The 25,023-nt window shown below is 39.6% G+C and overlaps 1 protein-coding gene across 2 annotated transcripts in view; it reads left to right on the top strand.

Annotated features, from left to right (window-relative positions):
* The window catches only part of LOC108703159 (eukaryotic elongation factor 2 kinase-like), a 64,481-nt gene that overhangs the window by 19,393 nt on the left and 20,065 nt on the right, over nucleotides 1–25,023 (top strand). Inside the window, exons 3-9 of one of the 2 annotated variants that reach the window (XM_041579245.1) lie at nucleotides 151–201; nucleotides 4,368–4,468; nucleotides 9,235–9,295; nucleotides 9,642–9,679; nucleotides 10,953–11,124; nucleotides 23,142–23,291; nucleotides 24,755–24,887. In XM_041579245.1, coding sequence (XP_041435179.1) covers nucleotides 151–201; nucleotides 4,368–4,468; nucleotides 9,235–9,295; nucleotides 9,642–9,679; nucleotides 10,953–11,124; nucleotides 23,142–23,291; nucleotides 24,755–24,887 — 706 coding nt within the window. The remainder of the gene's footprint in view (nucleotides 1–150; nucleotides 202–4,367; nucleotides 4,469–9,234; nucleotides 9,296–9,641; nucleotides 9,680–10,952; nucleotides 11,125–23,141; nucleotides 23,292–24,754; nucleotides 24,888–25,023) is intronic. The other variant, XM_041579246.1, reaches the window with a different exon arrangement.

Genomic DNA, 25,023 nt, shown 5'->3' with positions numbered 1-25,023 from the left:
ATTTTCACCTCACCAAATCTGGCCCTTGTTGTAAAAAGTTTGGACACCCCTGCCCTAGCATGTCGAATAGCATGAGCTTCTTGCTGTGATTGTAAATGTTCTGCTTCACATTGTCTCTGGTCTCCATTAATGTCTCTGTGCATCTCCTAGAATGGACAGTCCAAAGATTCTGTGCATGGCTGCTTGGCTGAACGAGGTCGGGTAGGTGTTCTTACAAATTTGGCTCTTTCACTTCTATCCCTTCATGTACAAACCACATAAATACATTTAAGGTCCCTTGTTATCTGATGCATATTTATACGCTATTATTTCTGCTAACAGCCACAGTTATGTATGTGTAAAAGTTCACAACTAATTTACACGTTTCATATTGAATTCATTGTCACTGAGATATTTTTGTACATCTACTAAAGATGAGCTAAGAATTGTTGCCGTTGCCTTTATCTAAGCGCACAGGGCTGAAGTATTGAGTTACCAAAATGGCAGTAATAAGGATCCTTAAATCAAACGGAGCTTTCCTTATTTATTTTTCGTACATCAGTAATACATTACATTACCTCCACCACCTCTTCTTTGTGTCATACATTTAAAGAAAACTGTTGTACATTCATTTAGTTTTTATAAAATAAACATCTCATTCTGATGGGCTTAGATAAAAATGTAGTTATTAACCCACAGGGGGCTAAGCATTCAGCTTTTGCTAACAGGCAAAATTAGATAATGAGAAACTTCGCCCTTCGTGGGGTTTATTGTATACCATAAGATATTGTGCAGATACAAGTATATGTATCTGCATAGCTGTATATTGTATACATATTAGTTTGTGCTAAAAATAACATCATATACATTAGTACACATTAGTCAATGTTCTGGTTTGTAATCCTTCCAATTAGCGATAACTAGCTACCGGTGTATGTTGCTTTTTAGGCAGGACAATTGATTTATAGATCAGAAAAACTATGCAACTTAGGGGTGTGTTTTGGCACAGGACTGCCATGATAAATCATGGGAATCCACTGCTGTGGACCCTTTCTTCTTGGTAGTGGACCTAGTGGACCCCTAGCCATAACCTCGGTTTAAAATAAACTTTGCTAATAAGGCACCTTCAGCCCTAATATTTGTGGGCCCCCGCCTGGATGCCCAAATCACCCCACTTTAGGTGGATCTGGTTGTGTTGTATAGAACGAATGGAAGGTGTTTTTTTCAAGGGGAATGCCTAAAGAGCCACACAAAAAAAAACCCCACTAAATTGTATCATTCTGTAGTAAATGTGTCGATACTGTCATATAACTTTATCGCCATTTTTGCAAAGATTACTATTCTTTTAAAGACTGGATTATGTAAGTGCTAAAGCCATTGCTTTGCATGGATCCCAATCACTGGCTGTGCTGCTTGGTTGGAAGCGTTTGGTTGGGTACATTGTGCTCTGCCCTGCTATCAGTTGGAAGGTTTTTGCCTAGTAGTCATAGTGGGGCCTGGATCCAGAGTAAAATACCCTGTGTGGGGTCCTGGCATTATTATTCATTTGTGCTACAATTCCCATAATTTTTTCATGTAATAATCATATATTCATGATTTGGCCTGGCATAGGAAAATTCTTATGCAGTCATTGAGGGAAAAGCATACAGACATGATGCATAGGGAAATAGTATAACACAGGCATGAAGTGGCTTTTCTGTTTTGCCACACTGACAGGACCTTTGCAGGAGGACCAACAATTTTCTGTCAAATAGTTTATTACTCTATGGCCATTTGCTGCCTGACCATTATGTTTAGATGGGCATTAGGTTGTCTGAAATAAAGTCATATTATTGCCCCCTAATCCACAGAAAATGACAGATCTACTATACAGTTATCTCAGCAGTAGAAGCAATTGCAGCTGAAACCGTCTGAGATTCGGGTCAGCACTCTGCACTGATAACAGTGATGTAATTGGTAGCTGGAAGAAAGAAATCCACATTTTCCACTGAACAGGTTCTGCAGCTCTTCCCTAAATATACACCAGAGAACTGAAGGAAATCAGTCAGTCCAGAGGTTCCTGTTTGGCTTTTTCCTGCTCATAACTTCTGGAATATTTTTTTTATATGTCTAACTTTTAAACAATGTTTAGTAAACACACACACACATACAGAGAACTGGTGATTACTGTGCCCATAGATACGTAGGGGGTTGTTATAAGCAGCAAATTGCTGGGAATTGCCCCTCCACTGAGTTGTATGGCAATCACCTGGACCCTGCTAGTGCACCTGTGGGTTAGGTGATTATTACTTACAAGTGAGTGTTTCCGATCAATAATTGCTTGACCTGTGAGCACACTGGCAGGGTCCAGGCGAATACCATACAGGTCAGTCGAGGGCAATTCCCAGTTTTGTCACCTTCTGCACTGGGAATCGTTGTGGTGGCAAACCATAAGCAATTGCCTTGTATGCCATTGACCTAAAAACTCAGCTCTGATGGAAACAAATTTCAGATAAGTTCTTAGACTGCTATGCTTGGAATGCTCAAGGCTCAGCTTTGCATGAAAAATAATGTTACATTTACATTTACAAAACATGTAAAATACAGTGTGAGTAGTGAATAAAGTACCCCCTGTTGTAAAATATATAAGGATATTATAAGTGACAGAGGAGTTCCATGACAATATAAAAGCACGAGGGCCTTTGGCCGAAGGGAATTCCGAGAATATTCATGGCTTTTGTGTATTATAAGCTTATTAACATGTCCAAAAGCATTCAGTTTGGTTGGTCAGTTTATTTTTACTGTTCTTTTTTTCACTCGGGGGCAATAAGCCTTTAACATTCATTATCCTTCACTCATTTACATCAAACATTACCCATCCTCATCTCTTCATTCAAGTCCTTTTTCTGCTGGTATTTTAAGTGGATTGGCTCAGGCAGATTCTTTTTTTCTTGTTCTCTAGCCTTTTAGAGTAAGTGTTCTGTTTTGAAACATTTTTATGGACCCACTTGAACTATCCCAAGAGTGGATGTAAACGTGTTTCCAATGTGTGTTCCTTATCTCGGCTGTACTGTATGACCTTTACAACACAGCCCTGCTTTATCTCACTGGAGACTCCTAATCGCCTCTTCTTCGGGGCGACAATCTCCCCGAACTGCCTTCTCCCTGCCTTCGGCCTGCTAAAATGAAAAATCGCCTGCGGCAATGCACTCGCGGCGCTTCGATTTCCAAAGTCGCTCGAAGTTGCCTCACAAGGAAACCTAGGGCGACTTCGGTAATCGATGCGCCACAAGTGCATTGCCGCAGGCGTAAGGCAGTTCGGGGAGATTGTCGCCCCCAAGAAGAGTTGATTAGTCGCCAGGCGACTAAATCTCCTCAATCTGCCCAGGGGCTAAAGCCCATAAGGTGGCCATACACTACACATAGAAATCTGTTCGTTTGGTGATTTCGCCAAACGAGGGCCCCACACAGGGGCCAATAAGCTGCGGACTCTGTCTATTTGCAGCTTTTATTGGCCTGTGTACGGCTAGCTTTAAACTGGTCATACAGGCAAGGAAGCCAAACAAGTGGAGCTCTCCTCTGTATGCCCACCATCAGGCTGATCCGATCATGAGCCCTAGGATCACAACGAGTAGAATACTGGCGTCGATCAATGACTGCATAGGTTAGTTGCTGAGATCCTTGATTTGATTTTTAAACTTGCCTGAAAGACTTCTGGTGACTTTCGGCCGTATATTGATTGGGGAAGCCCACCAGATGGCCCCATACGTTGCACAATAAGATTCAGAGAAGCAAACCCTTGCTAATAAAAACCCCTACCCTACATAGACCCCGCTCCCTGCTCCCTCCCCCATGCCTAGGTGGTACTTTTGGTAAATGCCCATAACTCTTTACTTACCCCTCAGTGCAGATTCAGGGCATTGGGAGTTCATGGGCGCCATCTTCTTCTCTTCAGTAACCTTCAGGGATAGATTGGCGCATGTGCAGTTGGAGCAATCTTCTGCTTCGTGACAACTGTGCATGCGATGAACGTCAAGGAAATTGCCGAAGCACCGGATGAAGACCCGAAGGGGTCTATGTAGGGTAGGGGGGTAGGGGTTTTTATTAGCAAGGGTTTGCTTCTCCTTTAATCTGTCTGCAGCTTATCGCCCCGTGTATGGGAACCTTAAGTCATCTAGCTACAACTAGGGTTATAGATCTTGTATTTGCTTTAATATACATTATATTTTATTAGGACTAGAAAATTATTAAAATCACTTTATACATGACATTTCATTTCACCATTAATGTTTATTATTAAAAAGTTCTATTTTACTAATAATACTACAAATAATTGTAATTTACTTATATTTAGTACAGCCTAAAATCATGCTCTGTGCCATTCTCACCATTCTTTTTGCCATACACAGGAGGCCTGGAAACATGCCATTCAGAAAGCTAAGCAGATGCCTGATCCGTGGGCCGAGTTTCACTTGGAAGAAATTGAGACGGAGCATGCTACCAGGCACAGGTCAGTAGGAGCTCTCCCAGCCAGCTATTACATTTCAGGACAGTAGGTCATGCAGAAAGGAATCCACATGACTAAAGATCTGGAAAGCATCCCTTACAGTCCCATTAACCCACTCCTCTTTACTGTGGCATTTATCACTTGAGTTCTAGTTGGATACAACAGGATCTGTTAATGAGCACACTGCACAGACTAATGATAAAATGCCTACAGCCATGGATAAGCAGACCAGCCTTCCAGATATCCATGCAGGCATTTTGGGACGTAACTTGAGTCTATCAGCTTTGCACCAGCCAGCTACTACTACATCCACATGTCCCTGTATCTACTAATTCTATGCTTATAATTTCTATTTCTAGGCGACTTTCCAGATTGTACTGTTTAGAAATTTTCAGTGGATTTCAAATAATTTATAAAGTAATTACTAATACATTTACAGCCACTAAATAAGTGTGTATTGTAAAGTTGTTTTCCTTATGCATCGGGTAGTGATCCCCTTTAAATCTGCTGTTTGAGTGCATAAAGTACCCTGCAGTTTAGTGTCCAGAAATCCAGTATAAAACATTTCAGCAGTACATTGTATGTAGCTGTGATACACTTGGGGCCCTGTAAGGATTATTTAACACAGGCATGTGCAGAATGTAACATCCACTCTTTAGATGCGGTTGGTGTCAGGTTATTAGTGAAAAGCCACAAGAGGCAGAATGAAATCACAGTGATTATTGGACAAGATATTAAATCTGTGTAATATTTTTATTTTCTGTGAGATGTATCCTGTAAACATTTAAAGGTATGTTATAGATTGTTCTAGTCAAAAAAAAAACGGCTTTTGATTTGATCTTCATTTTAAAATATTTTTTAATTAATTCTCTTTGTCTTCTGCCTCTTTCCTGCTTTGTGAGCAATACAATCTCTTACCTTCCATTTTCCTCCATGTACATTTATATACCCAATTTATGCTTTTTCTTGTCTGAGTATTGCTATATTTAATAGCAAGACTGATGTGTCTGTGTGGCAATCTCAAAGGAACCATTCAGTGTAAAAATAAAAACTGGGTAAATAGGCTGTGCAAAATAAAAAATGTTTCTAATGTAGTTAGTTAGCCAAAAATGTATAAAAGCTGAAGTGTGTGGGGGGCAACATGGTACATTTCTGTTCAGTGAGTTTTCAATTGATCCTCAGCATTCAGCTCAGATTCAAAAGCAACAGTTGTGACCCATGTGGCCCTCCCCCCAAGTCACTGATTGTTTACTGCTTGGTAACCAATCAGTGGAAACCAAGAGAGCTGCAAAGCAGGAAGTAGTGTTCTAATTATTATGTTACACATCCAGTCACTCCATCCTTTATATATTACATTTTTGGCTAAATAACTATATTAGAAACATTTTTTTATTTTGCACAGCCTATCTATTTACCCAGTTTTTATTTTTACACTGAACAATTCCTTTAAGATAAAAATAAAGGGTGAAACAGGGCCATCACTAGAGGGTCTCAGAAGGCCCAGATGCATTCAGACCATGGGTCCTTAAGCAGGACAGTCTGTACTTGCATGCAGAGAGGCACATATATGTAGAAGGAGTAATTGGGGGTTTAGGGATGGGTGGAGAAAAGGCCCATTTTGCACCAGGACCCATGGTAGATACCTTTACTAAAAAGAGTATATTTCCCTTTAACATCTCTGTCGTTGTGAGAGCCGGAGGATTGGCGCCAGTATTCTCAGGCAAAGACATTTGCAAATCCAAAATAAGGAGGACAGTGGAAATATACACCCATATTTATCTAAAAAACCATTTGTTCTGTGTACTCTGGAACTTATTTATATTAAATTAATAAGGCTGCTCTATTGAATTTCTCCTTATGCTTTCTGCTTGGCAGCACTCTACAGTGGTGCTTGAGTCTGAGGCCAGGAATGTTCCAAGACACATTTTTCAAAGTTCTCTTTGTGATACACAAAACTGCACATTTCAGCCTTAAATATACAGTACAAAGCCAAACTATGACAGGCTGCAGAAGCCAAAATATAAATAAACAGGCCAAAGGGAAAAGAGCCTTCAGCCTGAAGCTTGCTTTGTGCATTATTCCTAATATCTCTATTTCCACTGGGGGCTTGGAGAACAATTAAATACATGGTCCTTATAAGGGCAGGGTGCAAATGTAATGTATGTATGAGCCACAGCACATAAGGTTCGGCTGACTGCTCACTGCAATTTTATAAACTACAATATATATATATAGTGGTGGTTAAGTGGTGGGCCAAGTAGCTGACATACTGCATGTTTTGTATTAAAATTGCCATGTCATATGCAACATCCATTAAAGGCTATTGCCTGCTATGGAGCTTTAAAAATACCCTGAAGGCCACATCTGGCCTGCAGGCCTCCGGTTGGACGCAACTTACCTGCCAATGTGAAGGCAAAATAAGCCCAGTGTTAGGCGTGATTAAAAGAAATACATGGAAAACAACCCACATTAAAGGCTGATGTAACTCCATACAGATGTGTGTTATGACACTGTTGTTATTGTTGTTTAAGCAGTGACATTCTGGGAGTCTGCTAAATATAGTCTTTGGTCCATTTATGCATAGTAATAACATCTGGGAGGGGGGACTTTAAAAGGACAAGAATAGTACAAAATGGTGTCTGTGGTTAAATTAGTTCAGTTTCGCTACACTACGCTTTGTCATTTTCATTGGCTTTTTGTTTACTTCCTTTGTATTGCATCTAGGCTTTTTCTTCCATCATTACTAGATGTACTGGACTATTTGGTATGTTAGGGCTGCATTAAAACTCATGCCTAAACATCTGCAATTGGTTAATTACACTGCACAATGTAGCCATGAAGCAGAAAAAATTCTAGTCATTTAGTAAACCCTTTATAAAACGTCAGTCCAAATTGGTCCTTCAAAGTGTTATAACGGTATTAGTATAGGCTATCATACAGTTTTATTCACAAAACAGACCGAAAAAGGCAAGTGATACATCAGGAAAAAATTGATTTACTTATTCCTGTAACAGATTATGTCCACCAACACAGAGTGCATATGGACACAGCTTAGAAGGAACATTGGTCTGAGGAACACCTTGGGCACCCAATCCCTTGCAATCCCTAGTCAATTTCTTGGCTCTTCTCTTCTGCATTGTCTCAGTTTACTTTTTCCTGAGAGCCTCGCTACCATATTCTTATGCTTTCACAGACATTCATTGTAATGCTCTGGGCAGCACATAAGCAGTGCATGGGCAGTATATAACCTACAGTATATCCGGTTTCTGTACATTGTTTTGTTCTACCTTCTGTGGGTGCATGGGGTTCCTGGAGACCATGTAGAAGATAGCTGCTGGGTTATCTTCTGTAAAGTACCACAGGCCAAAAAAGTACTTTTATAGAGAATTTTAGATTATGCTGCAGCCTTAGAGAAGAATCACAAAACATAAATTCCATTCAAATGACAGATTGCTGACCTATGTAGGAGGCACCAGCTAATTCTTTCAGTGTCAGGAAGTTCCAACAGACTGCTGGCAATAAATGGAAGGCATGGGATTTAGATTAAAGGAAAACTATACCCCCCAAACAATGTAGGTCTCTATTAAAAGATGCTGAGTAAAACAGCTCATGTGTAAAACCCTGCTTCATGTAAATAAACCATTATCATAATAATATACTTTTTAGTAGTATGTGCCATTGGGTAATCATAAATAGAAAATTGCCATTTTAGAAAATAAGGGCCGCCCCTTGAGATCGTAAGATTCACTGTGCACACATACAAACCACATGTAAGGTCACATGAGCCAATTAACAGACAGAGTTCTGCCTTTTGCTTCCTCACTTCTTCCTGTTCCAGTTAGTGTTGTAGTATTTCTGGTCAGGTGATCTCTGAGGCAGCACAGATAGAGTCACGAAATGGTGGCTCAAGGCAAGAGATGTAAAAGGGCAATATTTATGTAAATATATATTCCAGTTTGGTAAGATTCTTTAATATGTCATTCAATTTGATATAAACTATCTGCTGCTTAAGTATTCATTTTGGGGGTATAGTTTTCCTTTAAATTGCAATAGCACGCCAACCTTTATTCACTTGCACAGTCTGTTTTATTAGAGAGAGTGTATCTGATCCTATCAATTTCATTTGCCAGAATTTAATTTATTCTGCATTAGAGAATCAATGTATATCTTTTGTGACCATTGCATCATATGCATTTAAAGTACCGATGCACCGAATCCAGGATTCAGTTCAGGATTCGGGCTTTTTCAGCAGAATTCTGGCTTTTTCAGCATGATTCTGATTCAGCCGAATCCTTCTGCCCGGCCAAACCGGGCAAACATATTTGTATATGCAAATTAGGGGCTGGGAGGGAAATCGCATGACTTTTTGTCACAAAACAAGGAAGTAAAAAATGTTTTCCCTTCCCACCCCTAATTTGCATATGCAGATTTGGTTCGGTATTTGGCCAAATCTTTCGAGAAGGATTTGGGGGTTCGGCTGAATCCAAAATAGTGGATTCTGTGCATTCTTAAATTAAAGGTTATATAATCTCTCTGTAAAGATCTGCAGAATATGTCAGGGCTATAGAAATAAAGAATAATACATGTCCAAATAATTAGTTGTTATTTTAGTATTACACAGTTAAGGTAACAAATTACGATGTGGGTGTGTTTCCATCTCTGTTGCTGAAAAAGCTGTGCATTGAGGGGGTAAATTCACTAATGGAAGTATTGTGCTGTGACTATGGATGTAATTGTGTATATTAAGACTCTTTCCTTTTGTTCTTTAGGTATAATGCTGTATCTGGCCAGTGGGTTCAAGATGATGTGCTAATTAAAATGGCCTCTCAGGTACGTGCTTCCCCTTGTTATCTTGTTCTCAGCTTTGGGGAAAAAAAGGCTTATTCCTCTTTCTGATAATAAGTTGCGTCATTGCCAAGAGAGATTCATTTGTGCTGCAGCAGAATTAGCCTTGTGCTATTTACAGGAATTGATTGCTTTTGCTGTAAAGCTTCAATATTTTCCAAATAACTGTGTACGTGAAAGATCACGAACTCCTAGTGAGTGAAGAATGAAACTTAATGTTGAAATTAATTTGTTTATGGGGGAAAAATCGTTCTAGATGTTTGGGTTGATCTGATATTGCTTTATTTTTAATAGTGGAGAAATTATACTTTACGGTTATTTTATTTCACAGGCGTTTGGCAGGGGAGCCATGAGAGAATGTTACAGAACGTAAGTAATTGTTTCTATTTATCAGTCAGTTAACAAATAAATGCAGAATGCATTTTCTAGACTAGGGGGCTCATTAACAAAAAGGGGCAAGGTGCAAAAAAACAGGGACAAAGAACCCATAATGCAGTTTTCCTGCTCTATTTGGGCTGCTAGGCAGCTTTGCACCCTTGCTGAATACTGTGCCGGTGGGTGCAAATTTTTTAAGCGGCAGTGCAAATGCTAAGTAGATTGCATCCAAAAAGGGGCTTTACAGGGATAGCACTTGCACCTGTCTGAGAGTAAATAAGCCCTTAGGTTAGATTTTAAGGTAATCTAAAATATTTTATAGATGGTATATGTAAGAATATGCTGCCCTGTTTTTCAGTTCAGTGTTATGTGATAGCTACGACGCTTGACTGCTGGAGAAGTGTCATTAGAGAACATTTTGGCAAGCACCCAACAGCTTCATCTTGTTTTTGTGGGGATTCTTCCAAAGCACTGCAAATACTATGGGCACAGTGATGCATGCGCTAAAGCAATAAATGCAGCATGCGCCCAATCTTGTATCCGCTCTGGCTTGCCATTCTAATGAGACTGACTTCTGTTGTGATTAATTATGAAGGGTGTGTTTGGCATCTGTCATCCTTGTAAAATGTTGGAAGTGTAACTAGACTCACAGAGGTCAGAAAGATGGAGGGGTTTTCCAGAAGGCTAAGTGTTTGTGATCCAGTTTGATCTTATTCTTTCTCAGCTGTAATTTGATATTCAGTATAGCCTTTAAAAAGAGCAGAGGTTCATGTGAATATATAGACATGTAGGCCAAGGCTTGCTGGCAGTCACTGCTGAAAATCCGAGTTTCTCCATTTTTTTCAAATAGCGCCATTGGTAGTAGATTCAGTAAAGCAGTGTCTAGGGTCCACCATTTGCATATGTTTTCACACTAACTTAGCTCCTAATTCATACTCTATTCCAGTTTGGTTCCCTCAATTCTTTTGTTTAATTTCTACAGTGAAGTTAATCCGTTCTTCACTCCAATTTCTGCAGCCTGGTCTTTCCGTAGTCCAAGATCTTTAGTGATTGCATGCTATACTATACTAATATGTATTATGGAAATTGTACAGCAATTATAATTTAAAAAAAAGCACCCCACTCCAAAAGGTACAGTAACACCAAAAATGTCAAATGTCATTTTCATTTGTAATTTCTTTTATATTAGTATATTAGTATAGTAAAAGATTAGGATTTTTAAGCGTGTCCACTAATAATGTGCAAATGATCTTAATCTTCTTTGCAGGAAAAAACTCTCCAACTTCTCACATAAACAGCAGTGGAAAAGTGCATATAATTATGTCGCCAAACGATACTTAGAGACTGTGGACAGAGACGTGTACTTTGAAGATGTCCGACTCCAGATGGAGGCAAAGCTGTGGGGAGAGGAATATAACAGACACAAGCCACCAAAGCAGGTAACTGTGAATCTGTGCAGCCTATGAAATGGATTTTCCTTCTTAAGTGGTATCATAGGTCATAATGTAGATCACCTTTTTAATTTTGACAGAAACAGCAGATCGCTCCTTCTGGGGGCTGAGTTATCAATAATCACTACTTTTTGTTACATTGGGGCCAATGAATATGATCGTATCCCCTCTTTCCTACTAATTTCTCCCCAAGTGCAATTTGCATTAAGAAGCAAGAATTCAAATAGGTGTTTGTGCTCAGGAATGCTGCAAAGGAGTACTGATATGCAATGAAAACAAATCTGTTCGACTGCCCACATTTCAAGTAGATGATACTAGGGCCTCACCTTGCATAAAGTTGCAGTGTGGGACCTCAGGGGAAGCAACAAGGCTCTACTGATAAGTTTAGGGGGGTTATTTATCAAAATTCAAAAGGTTCTCTATTTTCTGAAAACGACACCAACCAAATCCGCACAGACTTTCTCCCCCCCATTCATCAATACATTTTTCTGAACATTTCTTGTGCGGGAAAAAAACTAGAGAAAATCGAGGAAAAAATGTGAATTGTACAAATTTCGGATTCGTCTCTGAAAACTGAGACTTTGTTTGCATTTGATGCCTAAAAACCAAAAATCTTCTGATTACTGAAGAAACCCAGAGTATATCAGGATATCAGCGGGACATCTGCCATTGACTTCTAGATTATCTCGGCAGGTCTTAGTCTGAACACCATCGGAGTTTAATAAATCTTGAAAATTTCAAGTTTTTCGTCTACGAAAAAATAGTTTTTGCCCTTTTAAAGTCCGACCAGAAAAAAATCGTACCTTAATAAATAAGCCCCTAAATCCGACCAATCCTTCGAAATTATCGTGCAGTTAGTGGGATTCGAATGATCGTACATCTTACGATTTTTCTTCCGACATCTGACAGGAAATTGATCGGCAAGGTCAAAAAATCTTTGTCGGTCCCAGTGCAATCTATCTATGTTTGCAGGGCAAAGCAGGCAGCTCCCCTTTGTTTTCCTGGCAAATTGGAGTTGAGATTACTGTTGTTAAACCATAAATATGACTTTTGATGTGCCCCCCCCCCTTAGATAAGGTAGGTGGCGTCATTGAGAAGGCAGTTTCCAAGCTAAGAACCGCTCCTGATTGACCTGTGATCTTGATACATAGCTAACCACAAAAAAGCCTATGAAGCTGCCAAATTGCTCATTGATCCACTTATTTGTTTTTACTGCCGGGAGTGAGGTCATTGCTGAGCTTTATGGAAGTAAATCAATGCTTGTTTCCTAAGAGCTCGCTAAGAGTGAATACTCCACACATAGCATAAACTGACATCCCAACAACAAAGAAGATATTAGGCGTAATGGTCTATACATTTCAGTCTTACTAATCTACGCTTTTTGCAGCTATTTACAGACATGGGTACAGCTGTGTGCTAAATGAATGAAAACAAATACCAAAAGCACAGTATATTTATACACAAAAACAAATTCACCTTTAAATCATATACAGATTTGCAGATGACCGTATCAGCTACAGTGTTATGAAATGATTCTGAAATAAGAGCCATATTTAGTTAAAAAAAAAAAAACTAAACTGAAACATGGTAATGCCCAGGATTTATTATGCTGTGTAATAATCCTATGTGTGTTTGTGTATAGATAAGTGTAAAATCAGGCATGTGTTAGAATTTCTCTGCCACCTAAATTCATCCTATTGACTTGGTCATGGGATGATCACAGTGGTTTATGCCAGGTCTGATGTGATACAAAACAACAGTGTAAATTATTGAATTAGTCTGGTATAGACAAAAACACTTAAAGGGATACTGTCATCGGAAAACATGTTTTTTTCAAAACGCATCAGTTAATAGTGCTACTCCAGCAGAATTCTGCGCTGAAATCCAATTCTCAAAAGAGCAAACAGATTTTTTTATATTCAACTTTGAAATCTGACATGGGGCTAGACATTTTGTCAATTTCCCAGCTGCCCCTGGTCATGTGAAACTGGAGAAAATGAAGGGGAGACATTAATTTTAGCACCATGTACACATTAACATGCCCTAATGCCATACATGTTACATTTTCAAGATGGCATTATGGTCGATCAAAGCTGACCCCTGATCGTGCACAGACAGTTGGGCAGTATGGTACAAATCATATGCCTGATTTAGGCATGTATTGCTAGTTTTACATGCCATGGTATTCAAACTTAAAGGGATACTGTCATGGGAAAACGTGTTTTTTTTTCAAAATGCATCAGTTCTGCACTGAAATCTGTTTTTCAAAAAAGCAAACTGATTTTTTTTAATTTTGAAATCTGACATGGGGCTAGACATATTGTCAGTTTCCCAGGTTCCCCCAGTCATGTGACTTGTGCTCTGACTCTTTACTGCTGCACTGCAAGTAGGGTTGCCACCTTTTCTTAAAAAAATTACCGGCATAAACCCCGCCCCAAATCCCGCCCAAAGTCCCACCCCTTGAGCCAGCAGCGCAGCAGTTCCGACTCCGGAGTGAGCAGGGAGAGAGCTCAAGAGAGGAGCAGCATGGGGAGCCTGTGTCAGTAGTGCAGTAAGAACAATAATAGCACCTGTTCTCCTGCCCTCTTGTCTTTAAGGACGCCAGTCACACGGCACACAAATCTCATCGCGCGAGACGTCATGTAAGTGCCGTGAAGTCCCAGGCACCTCATAGCTGGGAATTTCAAGCAGGGAGGGAGCAGCGAAGCTGCTTGATAATGGTGGTTCCTCTCCTCAGAATTTTACAGACCGTGTAATTGACGATAATTTTTTAATACCGGCATCGGCCTTGAGACCCGTTTTTCCAGCTAGGCGGGTTAAATGGCAACTGGGTGGCAACCCTAACTGCAAGTTGGAGTGATATCACCCCCTCCCTCAGGTACGAAGTGATGTCACGCCGAGCTAATATGGCAGTTGCTATCCTAAACAGAGATAGCTTCTAGAGCTGTTTATTCGCGTATGGTAAAGCATTCTACAAAATAAATATAGCTTTCTAGGTTGCACTTTTGAGGCTAATCTAGTGTCAATAAATTGCCTTGGAGGCTTTCCTTCTCCTTTAAGTGGAGCAATTCTGAGGCCGTAAAATATACACCCCTGTCTTAGTGCAAAGTAATTTGCCTGTTGCTCACTGACTGAATGCGCCTATGGCAGATCCTGGTACTGTCAGGTGGAATTAGTTTGGATTGCTCCATTAGTGCAGCTGAGCAAAACCAGTCCAACTGCCCCCATGGGATTCTTTTGGCAGAGAGTTTTCCATTCATTTAATAGGAAGCGACTAGAGGCAGTATGTAAAGTTACTTTTGCAAGTGTCTGAGGCATTAAAATGCTCTTTCGTGTTGTGTGCCTTAAGGTGTATTTATTGCATTAAAAGTCTAGATTCTTCCAATTCACAGCCCAAAAATGTCCACTTTACAGTTTTATAATGTCATTATAGTGGGATAACAGAGAAACCTACACGACTAATTGCCCTGCACTGAATGGTTATTACCTTTCTTTGATGTGCCCCACCCCTGATAATTGTGAAGTCTGTCAGACAACATTTCAGCTGGGTAGGGGTATCACCAAAGTCAATAATAAGTGCATGTTATAAGCCCTAGCGCTTGTATACATTAATTGAAAGCAACCTGCATTAGCCTCAATCTCCAGCACATTTATGATAGCATATGGAATACCACTACTTCATTTTCATGCACACATTTTTCTTTAAAATAAAAAAATGAGGTATTTTAAAAGTACAGTGGGTTGGCTCTTCCATTGCTTGGCAAACTTACTAAGGGTGTTTAATTCCAGCAAATGAACAGACTGGCGTCGAACTACAATGGCAGCTCAATAAAACTGCAAAGATCCTGGTTTAGTGCTAAATAAACACTGCATCTTGTTTTTCTCTAGTGATGTCTGTTACTCAGCAGTTCTTATTATGCCAGTCCCTGTGAATCACTCTTCACTTATAGAGTGTAAAGCAGGCCATAGACGCAAAGATCTGATCGTACGAATCAAGGATTCGTACGATTTTCGAACCGTGTGTGGAGAGTCCCGACATTTTTCGTCCGGCGGAGATCGGTCGTTTGGTCGATCGGACAGGTTAGACAATTTCTGTCGGCTGCCGATAATATCTCTGCGTGTATTGCCGATCGTACGATTTTCAGTGGGAGACTGTCACTAGCTTTGGTTGGACATAGATATCGTACGATTGCGGTCAGGGGCAGAACATTGCTGATCTGTGTTTAACTAATCTGACTGGTAAGACTTTGATCTGAATGGTTAGTGGCGGGTCGGGAGATGGGAAAGTCCGATCGTACGATGATTCATACGATCGGATCTTTGCATCTATGGCCAGCTTAACAGTGAGACCTGTGTTGCTCTCCCTTATCATTTAAGAGGGCTATTGTTAAAAAGTGACCCCTCACCCATGCAAATTTGCACAAGCACACAGACCCACCAGCTTCTGTAAAAAGTGTTCTATTACAAGTTGGGGGCAGGGTAACATTTTTCTGGAAAAACAAGGGGTGGTTCTTTTAGTATATTATAGAATGGTGAATTCCAAGCAACTTTTCAGTTGGCCTTCATTTACTCTCTTTTTTTTATAGTTTTAGAATTATGTGCCTTTTTCTTCTGACTCATTCCAACTTTCAAATGGGAGTGGCTGATCCCATCTAAAAAACATATGCTCTGTATTTTTGTATGGAGGCCTCTCCTATTTATACTCCAGTTCCTTATTCGGATCAATGCATGGTTGCTTGGGTAATTTGGACCAAATATATGGAGAGCTGCTGAATATAAGGGTCAGGGCACACAGGCAGATTAGTGGGAAGATTAGTCGCCTGGCGACAAATCTCCTCTTCTTCGGGGCGACTAATCTCCCCGAACCTTCCCGTCGGCTAAAATGTAAATTGCTGTCGGGATGGCACTCGGCGCGATTCATTTTCCAAAGTCGCCCGAAGTTTCCTCGTGAGGCAGTTTCGGGCAACATCGGAAAATGAATCGCGCCATCCTTCCGGTGGTTTACATTTTAGCTGGCGGGAAGGCAGGGGAGGCAGTTCGGGGAGATTAATCAGCCCGAAGAAGAGAAGATTTGTCGCAGGGCGAAGTTGGAGTGATATCAACCCCCCCATCAGATAGGAAGTTATGTCACACCAAGCTTACTCTAATCTCCCCAAATCTGCCTGTGTGCCCTGACTCTCAAGCTAAATAACTCCACAGAAAACACAAATAATAAAAAATGAAAACCAGTTGCAAATTGTCTCAGAATATCACTCTGTACATCATACTCAACCACTATAATAAAAAGACTGTGCTTATACGTTTATTTTTTTTACCAGCATTTTATATTACATTATATGGGCAGAAAAAAATTACAAAATAGGAAAAATGTTTACAAATCATTTAAAAATTTATTTGAAAAGCACAAAATTGCCTTGAAGCAATGTGCAGGTACAAAGTACAAATGCAACTGACACAATGAATTCCACGCCACTGCTGTTTCTGGTGGAACATGTATTGGTATGCTGACAAAAACATATTTCACACATACCAAAATATGCAGAAATCACATTAATTTTGCCAACGTGAGTGCTAATAACATCTGCACAGGTAAATGGCAAGCTAATTGCAGTGGGCCATTTTTTGTGTCATCCACGATTACATTGGAATTCTGGGAAAAATGCTTTATTATGGGTAAAATGTATGCACGTTGCACTTATTATGTAAATGGTATTTAAAACATTCTTCCTCGTGTGTAAAGTCCTAAACCAGAAGTGCAAAATGTCTCTGGCCAAAGCAAAGATTATAACATGGAGCAAATGCATTAAAGGGCAATTATCCAGGAGGTATTCTACAACTTTGTGCGGGTTAATTCGTTTTTGAAGTGTGGAGGATTGTGTTGAGTAGATTTGTCAGCCGTGTGTATGTCTGTGGTAGATAGGCAGGTTAATATTTAGCATAACTATTGCCGCATGTCTCCCGTTTTAACTTGTAACATAAGCAAGCGAGGGACGACAGCTGTGGTTTTCTCAGGCAGAGAACAGAGTGTACATGGTGTGGTTTATAAACAGCTCCTGGGTGTGTGGACGTGAGAAGAAGCAGTGTGGTGACTTGTTTACATACTCTGAAAAACGTGAGACACTGACAGAAAGGAATGGCCGGTGCATCATGTGATCGTTGCATCATGTGATCACTTGCCTCATTCATTCATTGTCAGCACAGATCAGACAAGTCTTTCCTCTGCCTGTTACATGAGACTCGTTCTCCTGCTGGCCTATCAGATCAAAACCTGCCTCAGAACATGACTTCAAGCAGCTGTCAGCTTTATTTTATTGTCTTTGTTTGTGCATGAGTTTAGGCCTGTGTGTGCCTAATTCCTTATTATACACACCCGTGCATAAATATATATATATATATATATATATATATCTATATATCTATATATATATATATATATATATATATATATATATGGGTCCTTGAGAAAGGTCCCAGTGTGGACCGAAACGTTGGATATGCATGTGTGAATAAAATTCAGCACTTTTTTCACATAAAACTTGGAGTGCGGGTACTTTTACTACTGTATATATATATATATATATATATATATATATATATATATATATATATATATATATATATATATATATATATATATATATATATATATATATATAATACACAAAAGCCATGAAATATCTTGTAAATGATATAGTGGATAATGTACCCCCTACTGTAATGTATAAAGATATTATGTCACCTTTTATACAGGTCACATAACTCCGAGGTGACTTCTAATATCTTTATAAATTTCAATAGGGGGTGCATTATAATCTACATTTTGTGTGAAATGCCAGTTGGGGGGTTGGAGGGGTCGGCGTCCAATTCTGGATGTGCTGCGTCAAATTCAGATGCGCGCCGTCAAACTCAGACGTGCTGTGTCAAATTCGCCACCCGGGGACCCCCTGTTATAAACGGCGCGTTCTGACGTTAGAACGCGCTGTTTATAAGGATATAATTTACAGTCTGGTCACATAGGGAAATGACCAGACTGTAGATTATATCCTTATAATACACAAAAGCTATGAATATCTTGTAAATTATATCCTTATAAATGGTGAGTTCTGATGTCATTTCTGTCACGTGACTCACTGAAATTTGTGTATTATAATAAATAAAGTACCCACAGTTGTAAAATATGAGGATATTAGAAGATACCTTGGAGTTCCATGACCTGTATAAAAACACTCTGCCTTCGGCCTCATGTTTTTATATGGTCATGAAACTCCTCGGTAACTTATAATATCCTTATATTTTACAAGAGGAGGTACTTTATTCACTATATAAATGGCTTTTAGTAATGTCATCAGTTATAATTGGTGATTAGTGACGTAATTGTTATCAAATGGCTCACTAAAACTTGTGTATCATAATAGATAAAGTACACCTTGTTGCAAAATATTTGGATTTTATAATTAACCCTCAGAGTACTCCTCGGTGACTTATAATATCCTTATATTTTACAATAAGGGGGTACTTTATTCACTATATTATCTGAATCTTAAATATTTAATTTTGACATACTGGTTTCATGTTTTACGTGAGCATTTGGTACATTATGCTATTGAGGGATCGTTCTAAGCAACTTTTTAGCTGGTCTTTGTGATATATTTTGTATTTTCTTTTTAACTGCTAATCTTCCTATGAAGTCTTTTTACAGCCTGCAACTAAAAATGCTATCTGGTTATCAAGGGTCACTGCCTCTAGCAAAAAGATTAAAAAAATATTTTTTTTAAAAAGCTTCCCTTCTCCCCTATTTTTAAATGCTTAGGCAATCTACTGTTCGTCTTTATTTTTCATTTCAAAACAGTTCCTTGGTTGCTAGGGTATTTAACCACAATAACAATGACAGATTGTCATTGAATTCTGCTGGCTACACTATGCTAAGGGCACTTACATGTGGCTGTTTTCTTTATGCATTTTTCAAACACATACTAAGCGGTTTATTTACTAAAATGCCTAAAATGTTACATTTACTGAAAAATTCACTGCGAATTTTGTTTGAAAATTATTTGAATCTTTTTGATATATTTGCCTCTAGTCCTTGTGAGATTCTGGTTGACCCCAGAAAATAAGTGCCAATGTGTCAAGGCAGGATTGTTATGAATGGATGTTCACTGGGGTGGACACTCTTGTGTCCTTTGACCCATAGCAGGTTGCTGTACACCGAAAGCTTCCAACTGTGACATTAGCTTCAGGCCACAACTAACTAAATACCCTCCAAGTCAAATGCAAATTAGAGTAGTGCTGAATGGCAAGATCCACACTTTCCAGCAATAAAAGATCTTTGCTTTAGGGTAGGGACACACTGGGCGATTTGGGGAGTTTTAGTCGCCTGGCGACTAATCGCCGCGACTTTTCTCCCCGAATGCCTCCCCTCGCTCTGCGCCTGGCTAAAATGAAAAATCGCCTGCGCTAATCACACGCGGCGATTCGTTTTCCGAAGTCGCCCGAAGTTTCCTCGTGAGGCAACTTCGGGCGATTTCGGAAAACGAATCGCCGCGTGTGATTAGCGCAGGCGATTTTTCATTTTAGCCAGGCGCAGAGCGAGGGGAGGCATTCGGGGAGAAAAGTCGCGGCGATTAGTCGCCAGGCGACTAAAACTCCCCAAATCGCCCAGTGTGTCCCTACCCTTAGTATGTTGTGTACCAAAGTGTATCAATAGTCCATAATAACCTATTCTGTGTTTACTACCACCACTTTATTCTGAATGACACAGCCTATGTGCTTCCCATTTAATGGATGCAGCTATCTGAGGATCATAGTATATTAATTGCTGAGGTATTCTTACATGTATACATTGATACAAAAAGCATTTAGATTGCAGCTGTCCTCTTTCAGTGATATTCATGGCAGTCAATCAGTACACCACTAGTAACCACATTCCATACTAGTGAATGTATACCTTCAGAACGTTTGAACTACAACTCTAAGAATCCTTCTAACAGGAGAAGTAAATGAAGTTCAACATTTCATGTGCACCTAATGTAACGAATAATGAATGGAATCAAAACAAATTAGACAATCTCCTGTAATAATTGTCGTTAAAGGAGAAGGTGCCAAAAGTTAGGCATTTACTTACCTGACAACCCGGGTTGGTGCTTCTATCAAGAGAAAACGGCACTGGCCGTGGGTTTTTACCACGTGCACCACGGAGCTATCGTGTTCCTATCGTGTACCGGCAACTGCGCATGCACAGTAGTGCGAAACAATGAAATTTAACGAAAAAGCCTGCTATTTTGTTCTACTGCACATGTGCCTGCCCTGGTAAATTTGAAGAAGAAGCCAGAAGACGACCGCTTGCTGGAATAACCCCAGCGCTGGTGCAGTTTTCTCCTGTTAGGAGCACCGGCCTAGGGTGTCGGGTAAGTAAATGCAATCATTTGGGGTGTCTAACTTTTGGCAGCGCCAAGTAAAAATGACTTTCCTTCTCCTTTTAAGTACAATTCTCTTTCAGTAAAGTGGGAAGTCCCTGCCAGAGGTTTAAGCTGTTACAAAAATAGGCTGTTGATGCTGGTTTATTTTTGTAAGCAAAAAGTTAACAATAAAATGATCAGATAAAATAGTAATCAGAGATTTAAACACAGCTCAAGCCAGTTCAATAAAGCAAGGCAGTGGGGTTTGCCTCAAGGCAACTTTGGGGGACTATTGAAAACGCATCGCCGCGTGTGCATTAGCGCAGGCGACTTTTCATTCTAGCCTATGGGGAAAAACGCAGAGGCAGTTCGGGGAGATAGTCGCGCAAAAGACGAGGCGATTAGTCGCCAGGCGACAAAATCTCCCCGAATCTCCTCGTGTGGCCTTACCCTAAGAATCATTTCTGGAGTAAGGTCTCCATTTGGTTTATTTTTGTATATCCATTGTATATCCACTGAGCATAACAATGGTGAGGGTTAGAAGACAATAATTTACACCAAGGTTTATTTTGTCAGTTAACACATCGTTCATTTTATGAGGTGTGAGAAAACATCTGACAATTAGCTCACTGAAATCGAGATGTATCAGTGTTTCCTTGTGTTAGAAGATATTGCTGGACAAAGTCAGTTGTTGGCTGGAACCGTGTTTTATTTATTGGAGATTTATCGGGCTGCCTTTGGCACATTGACAGGGTATATAGCATTACAGGATATCCTGGAAGGGGTAAGAAGTCATTCTGGTTTTGTAGTTTCTGCAAAACGTGAAGGGGAAGTTAAAGAACGAATACTTTTTTTATTTGTTTTATTTTCCATTGAATTAGAATTTGATATTGTAGTTCAGTTCATCTGCAAGTTTACCAGGGTTACTGAGCAACAATGTAATAGTTTAGGGCTTATTACAGCAGCTCTGAGTTACAGTTTACAGGTATATGACAGGGCGTATAAAAGCTGCTACAACTGCACACAGCCAAGTATGGAGGTTTACTTTGAAAGCAGCAAGTTAAGTTGCAGGTAAAACCAAGTCCCTTTGTAAAATGTATAATGAAGCAATAGAATTCTTAATGAATCAGATAAAATTAAGCATAGGACTGGCCAGATATGGGATGACTTTGACGTAGTTGGCCAGCTTAAATATATTGCAATATATGGACAAACAATCCCTGTTTTGTTTAAGGGCTAGTCCACACGGGGAGATAGCCACGCGTTTGCGGTCGCGGCGACAAAGCGCCGCGCCAGTCGCCGCGACCGGCGACAGTTTTGTATGGGCGCCTATGTAAAAACGCCTGTGCTAACCACACGAGGCGATGCGCTTTTCAACAGTCGCCTGAAAATGCCTCGCCAGGCTTTTTCAGGCGACTGTTGAAAAGCGCATCGCCTCGTGTGGTTAGCACAGGCGTTTTTACATAGGCGCCCATACAAAACTGTCGCCTGCGCCGGTCGCGGCGCTTTGTCGCCGCGACCGCAAACGCGTGGCTATCTCCCCGTGTGGAATAGCCCTAAAGGGTAAGGCATTTTTTAGTAGCAGTATGCACAAAATGTCGCTGTCTTAAATATATTGATAATGGGTTGAGTGCAGAGGACTCTTGTATTTGACTACACACACACACACACACACACACACACACACACACACACACACACACACACACACACACACACACACACACACACACACACACACACACACACACACACACACACACACACACACACACACACACACACACACACACACACACACACACACACACACACACTCACTATGTAGATTGTTTACATATGGATAATATACATTGTTGTGGTTCTTTAAGGGATTGATTAAGAATCCTTACCTATTAAAGGGTGTATCATACAGGTTTCCAAAATGGCTTTCTTCATGTATAATCTGTTATTTGTATATTTATATATATGTTTTGTGAATGTTATGTCTGTCCTCTTTCTTGCTACCTGTAAATGCTTTGGTGTTAGGGTTACGTCCTACTATTGACCCATTTATTTATATCTAAAAATCCCAGGATATGCATACAGCACGATAAGAAATAATTACACAAGATATAAAACATACGTAACAAAGGTAAGTGATTGAGGGGCCCAGCCTGTGCATTTCCCTGGGGCCCCTCTGCAAAGCAAACAACAAGCCAATAAGTCTTAATGGGTTAGTAGAGTGTGGCATTAGCCTTACAATTATGTAGGAAAAATGTCTGGCATGTCAAACCTGCATAGTACTAAAGTACAAGAAATCAGACTCAAAGCCAAAAATAAATTATTCTAATCTAGAATCATAGGTAACCACACCCTGTATAATGCTCATACCGCTCCCAGTTTGATGATAACTGCGACAACATCTTCAAGATGGCACACCTTTCTTTAACATCCTGGATAGCTTCACATAGGTCATATGATTATTGTGTTATCCAAAATGCCTCTGTTCCAGCACGTACAAGCTCTTAAAGGCTGTAGCTTGGTTTTCTTTATGACTTGAAATAAATGTTATACTCACATACAATTTTGGACTTGGTACAAGTTAACATGTGTTTGTGTCCCTGGCAGGTGGACATTGTGCAAATGTGCATTATTGAAATGAAGGACAGGCCTGGCAAACCGCTTTTTCACCTTGAACATTACATCGAGGGAAAGTATATTAAATATAACTCAAATTCTGGGTTTGTACGAGATGACAATATCCGCCTCACTCCTCAGGTATGGCTTTGGTTTTGCTTATACATGACTACAGTGCAAAAGATCATTTACCTTTAAAGGATCAGTAAGTTTTAAAAAACTTGAACAAATTAGTTCAATATTAGTGAATATTTAGCAACATGTGTTTTTGCCCCCTAGTAGCAGACTTTTTAACTTAAATCAAGAGCAACCCATTCAGAATGACTCCTGCTGGTTTCACTTAAGTTTATATTATAATCCTGTTTCTGAGTCAGGTCTGACACTGAACCTAGAAAGTGAAGGTATGCAAACTTTGTCATTAAAGGAGAAAGAAAGGTTAAAACTAAGTAAGCCTTATCAGAAAGGTCCATCTAAATATACCAGTAAACCCCCAAAGTAATGTTGCTCTGAGTCCCCTGTCAAAAGAAACACAGCATTTCTTTCCTTCTATTGTGTACACATGGGCTTCTGTATCAGACTTCCTGCCTTCAGCTTAAACCTCATTGCCCTGGGCAAGAGCATGCTCAGTTTGCTCCTCTCCCCCCACCCCTCCCTTCTCTACTGTAATCTGAGCACAGAGCAGGGAGAGACTCAGGCAGGAAGTGATGTCACACCACATTAATACTGCAGCTCCTATCCTAAACAAACAGAGAGTTTCTAGAGCTTTTTACTCAGGTATGGTAAAACATTCTACAGAATAAATAAAGCATTCTAACTTGCACTATTGCAGCTAATCTATTGGCAATAAAATGTCTCCGTAGCTTTCCTTCTCCTTTAATCCCTAGTCACTAGGGATTTTTATAGGAGAATGTGCAGAATAAGGGTGGATTAACTAAGCAGTTGTAAATTTACTCTGGAGCAGTAAACCAGAGCATCAAATCAGCAATTAGTTTTAACTGGTTCTGGCTGCAGCAATACTTATGAAAGCAAAATTCTGTTTCTGCTGTTTTATTCCCCCCGCTGTGTATCAGTTATGACAACAGATGAAGGAGAATGTTGTATTCTAGTATTGCTGTCCCTTAAATAGGAAAAAATATCCTAGAGGCAAGTTCAAACATTGCTGATACACAACAACATTGCCCTTAGTAATCTTGAAATTATGTGATGCCTCCATGTTGTATTCTGTATTTATATAAATGATCAATATCAATAATATTTATCAATTAAAATCCCCTGTCTGACACACATGCCACACGCTGACCTCCTTGCTAAAACTCTGAAGTGGGTGTTTTTTTCTGGGAGGGTCTTCTTGTCTGCACACTGGGGCAAATGTATTATATGTATATACTATATATTCCAAATTATTATATCTAATATTAATTCCTGAGTTTCTTATTTCTAAACACGTGTGTGTTTATAGTATATACATATTGTATATAATATATTAGAATATATATATATATATATATATATATATATATATATATATATATATATATATATATATATATATATATATATATATATAATGTGCCCTGATTGAGGGTTCACTCTTCTCTTCACAGGCCTTTAGTCATTTCACATTTGAGCGCTCAGGACATCAGCTGATTGTTGTTGACATACAAGGAGTTGGTGATTTATACACTGATCCGCAGATCCACACAGAGAGTGGGACGGATTTTGGAGATGGAAATTTAGGTGATCACATTCCTCTTTTCTTAAAAAAAAAAAAGGGGGAGAAAGGGACACCTAGTGGTGAATTCTTACCAAGTCTTGATGTGGAACAACTGAATTTTTATCTTTTTTATTTATTTATTTTTTTGCTGGAGTGGTC

This window comes from Xenopus laevis, chromosome 9_10S (assembly GCF_017654675.1).
Source record: "Xenopus laevis strain J_2021 chromosome 9_10S, Xenopus_laevis_v10.1, whole genome shotgun sequence".
In the NCBI taxonomy this organism is placed as follows: Eukaryota; Metazoa; Chordata; class Amphibia; order Anura; family Pipidae; genus Xenopus; species Xenopus laevis.
This window is presented reverse-complemented; position numbering and strand designations above follow the sequence as displayed.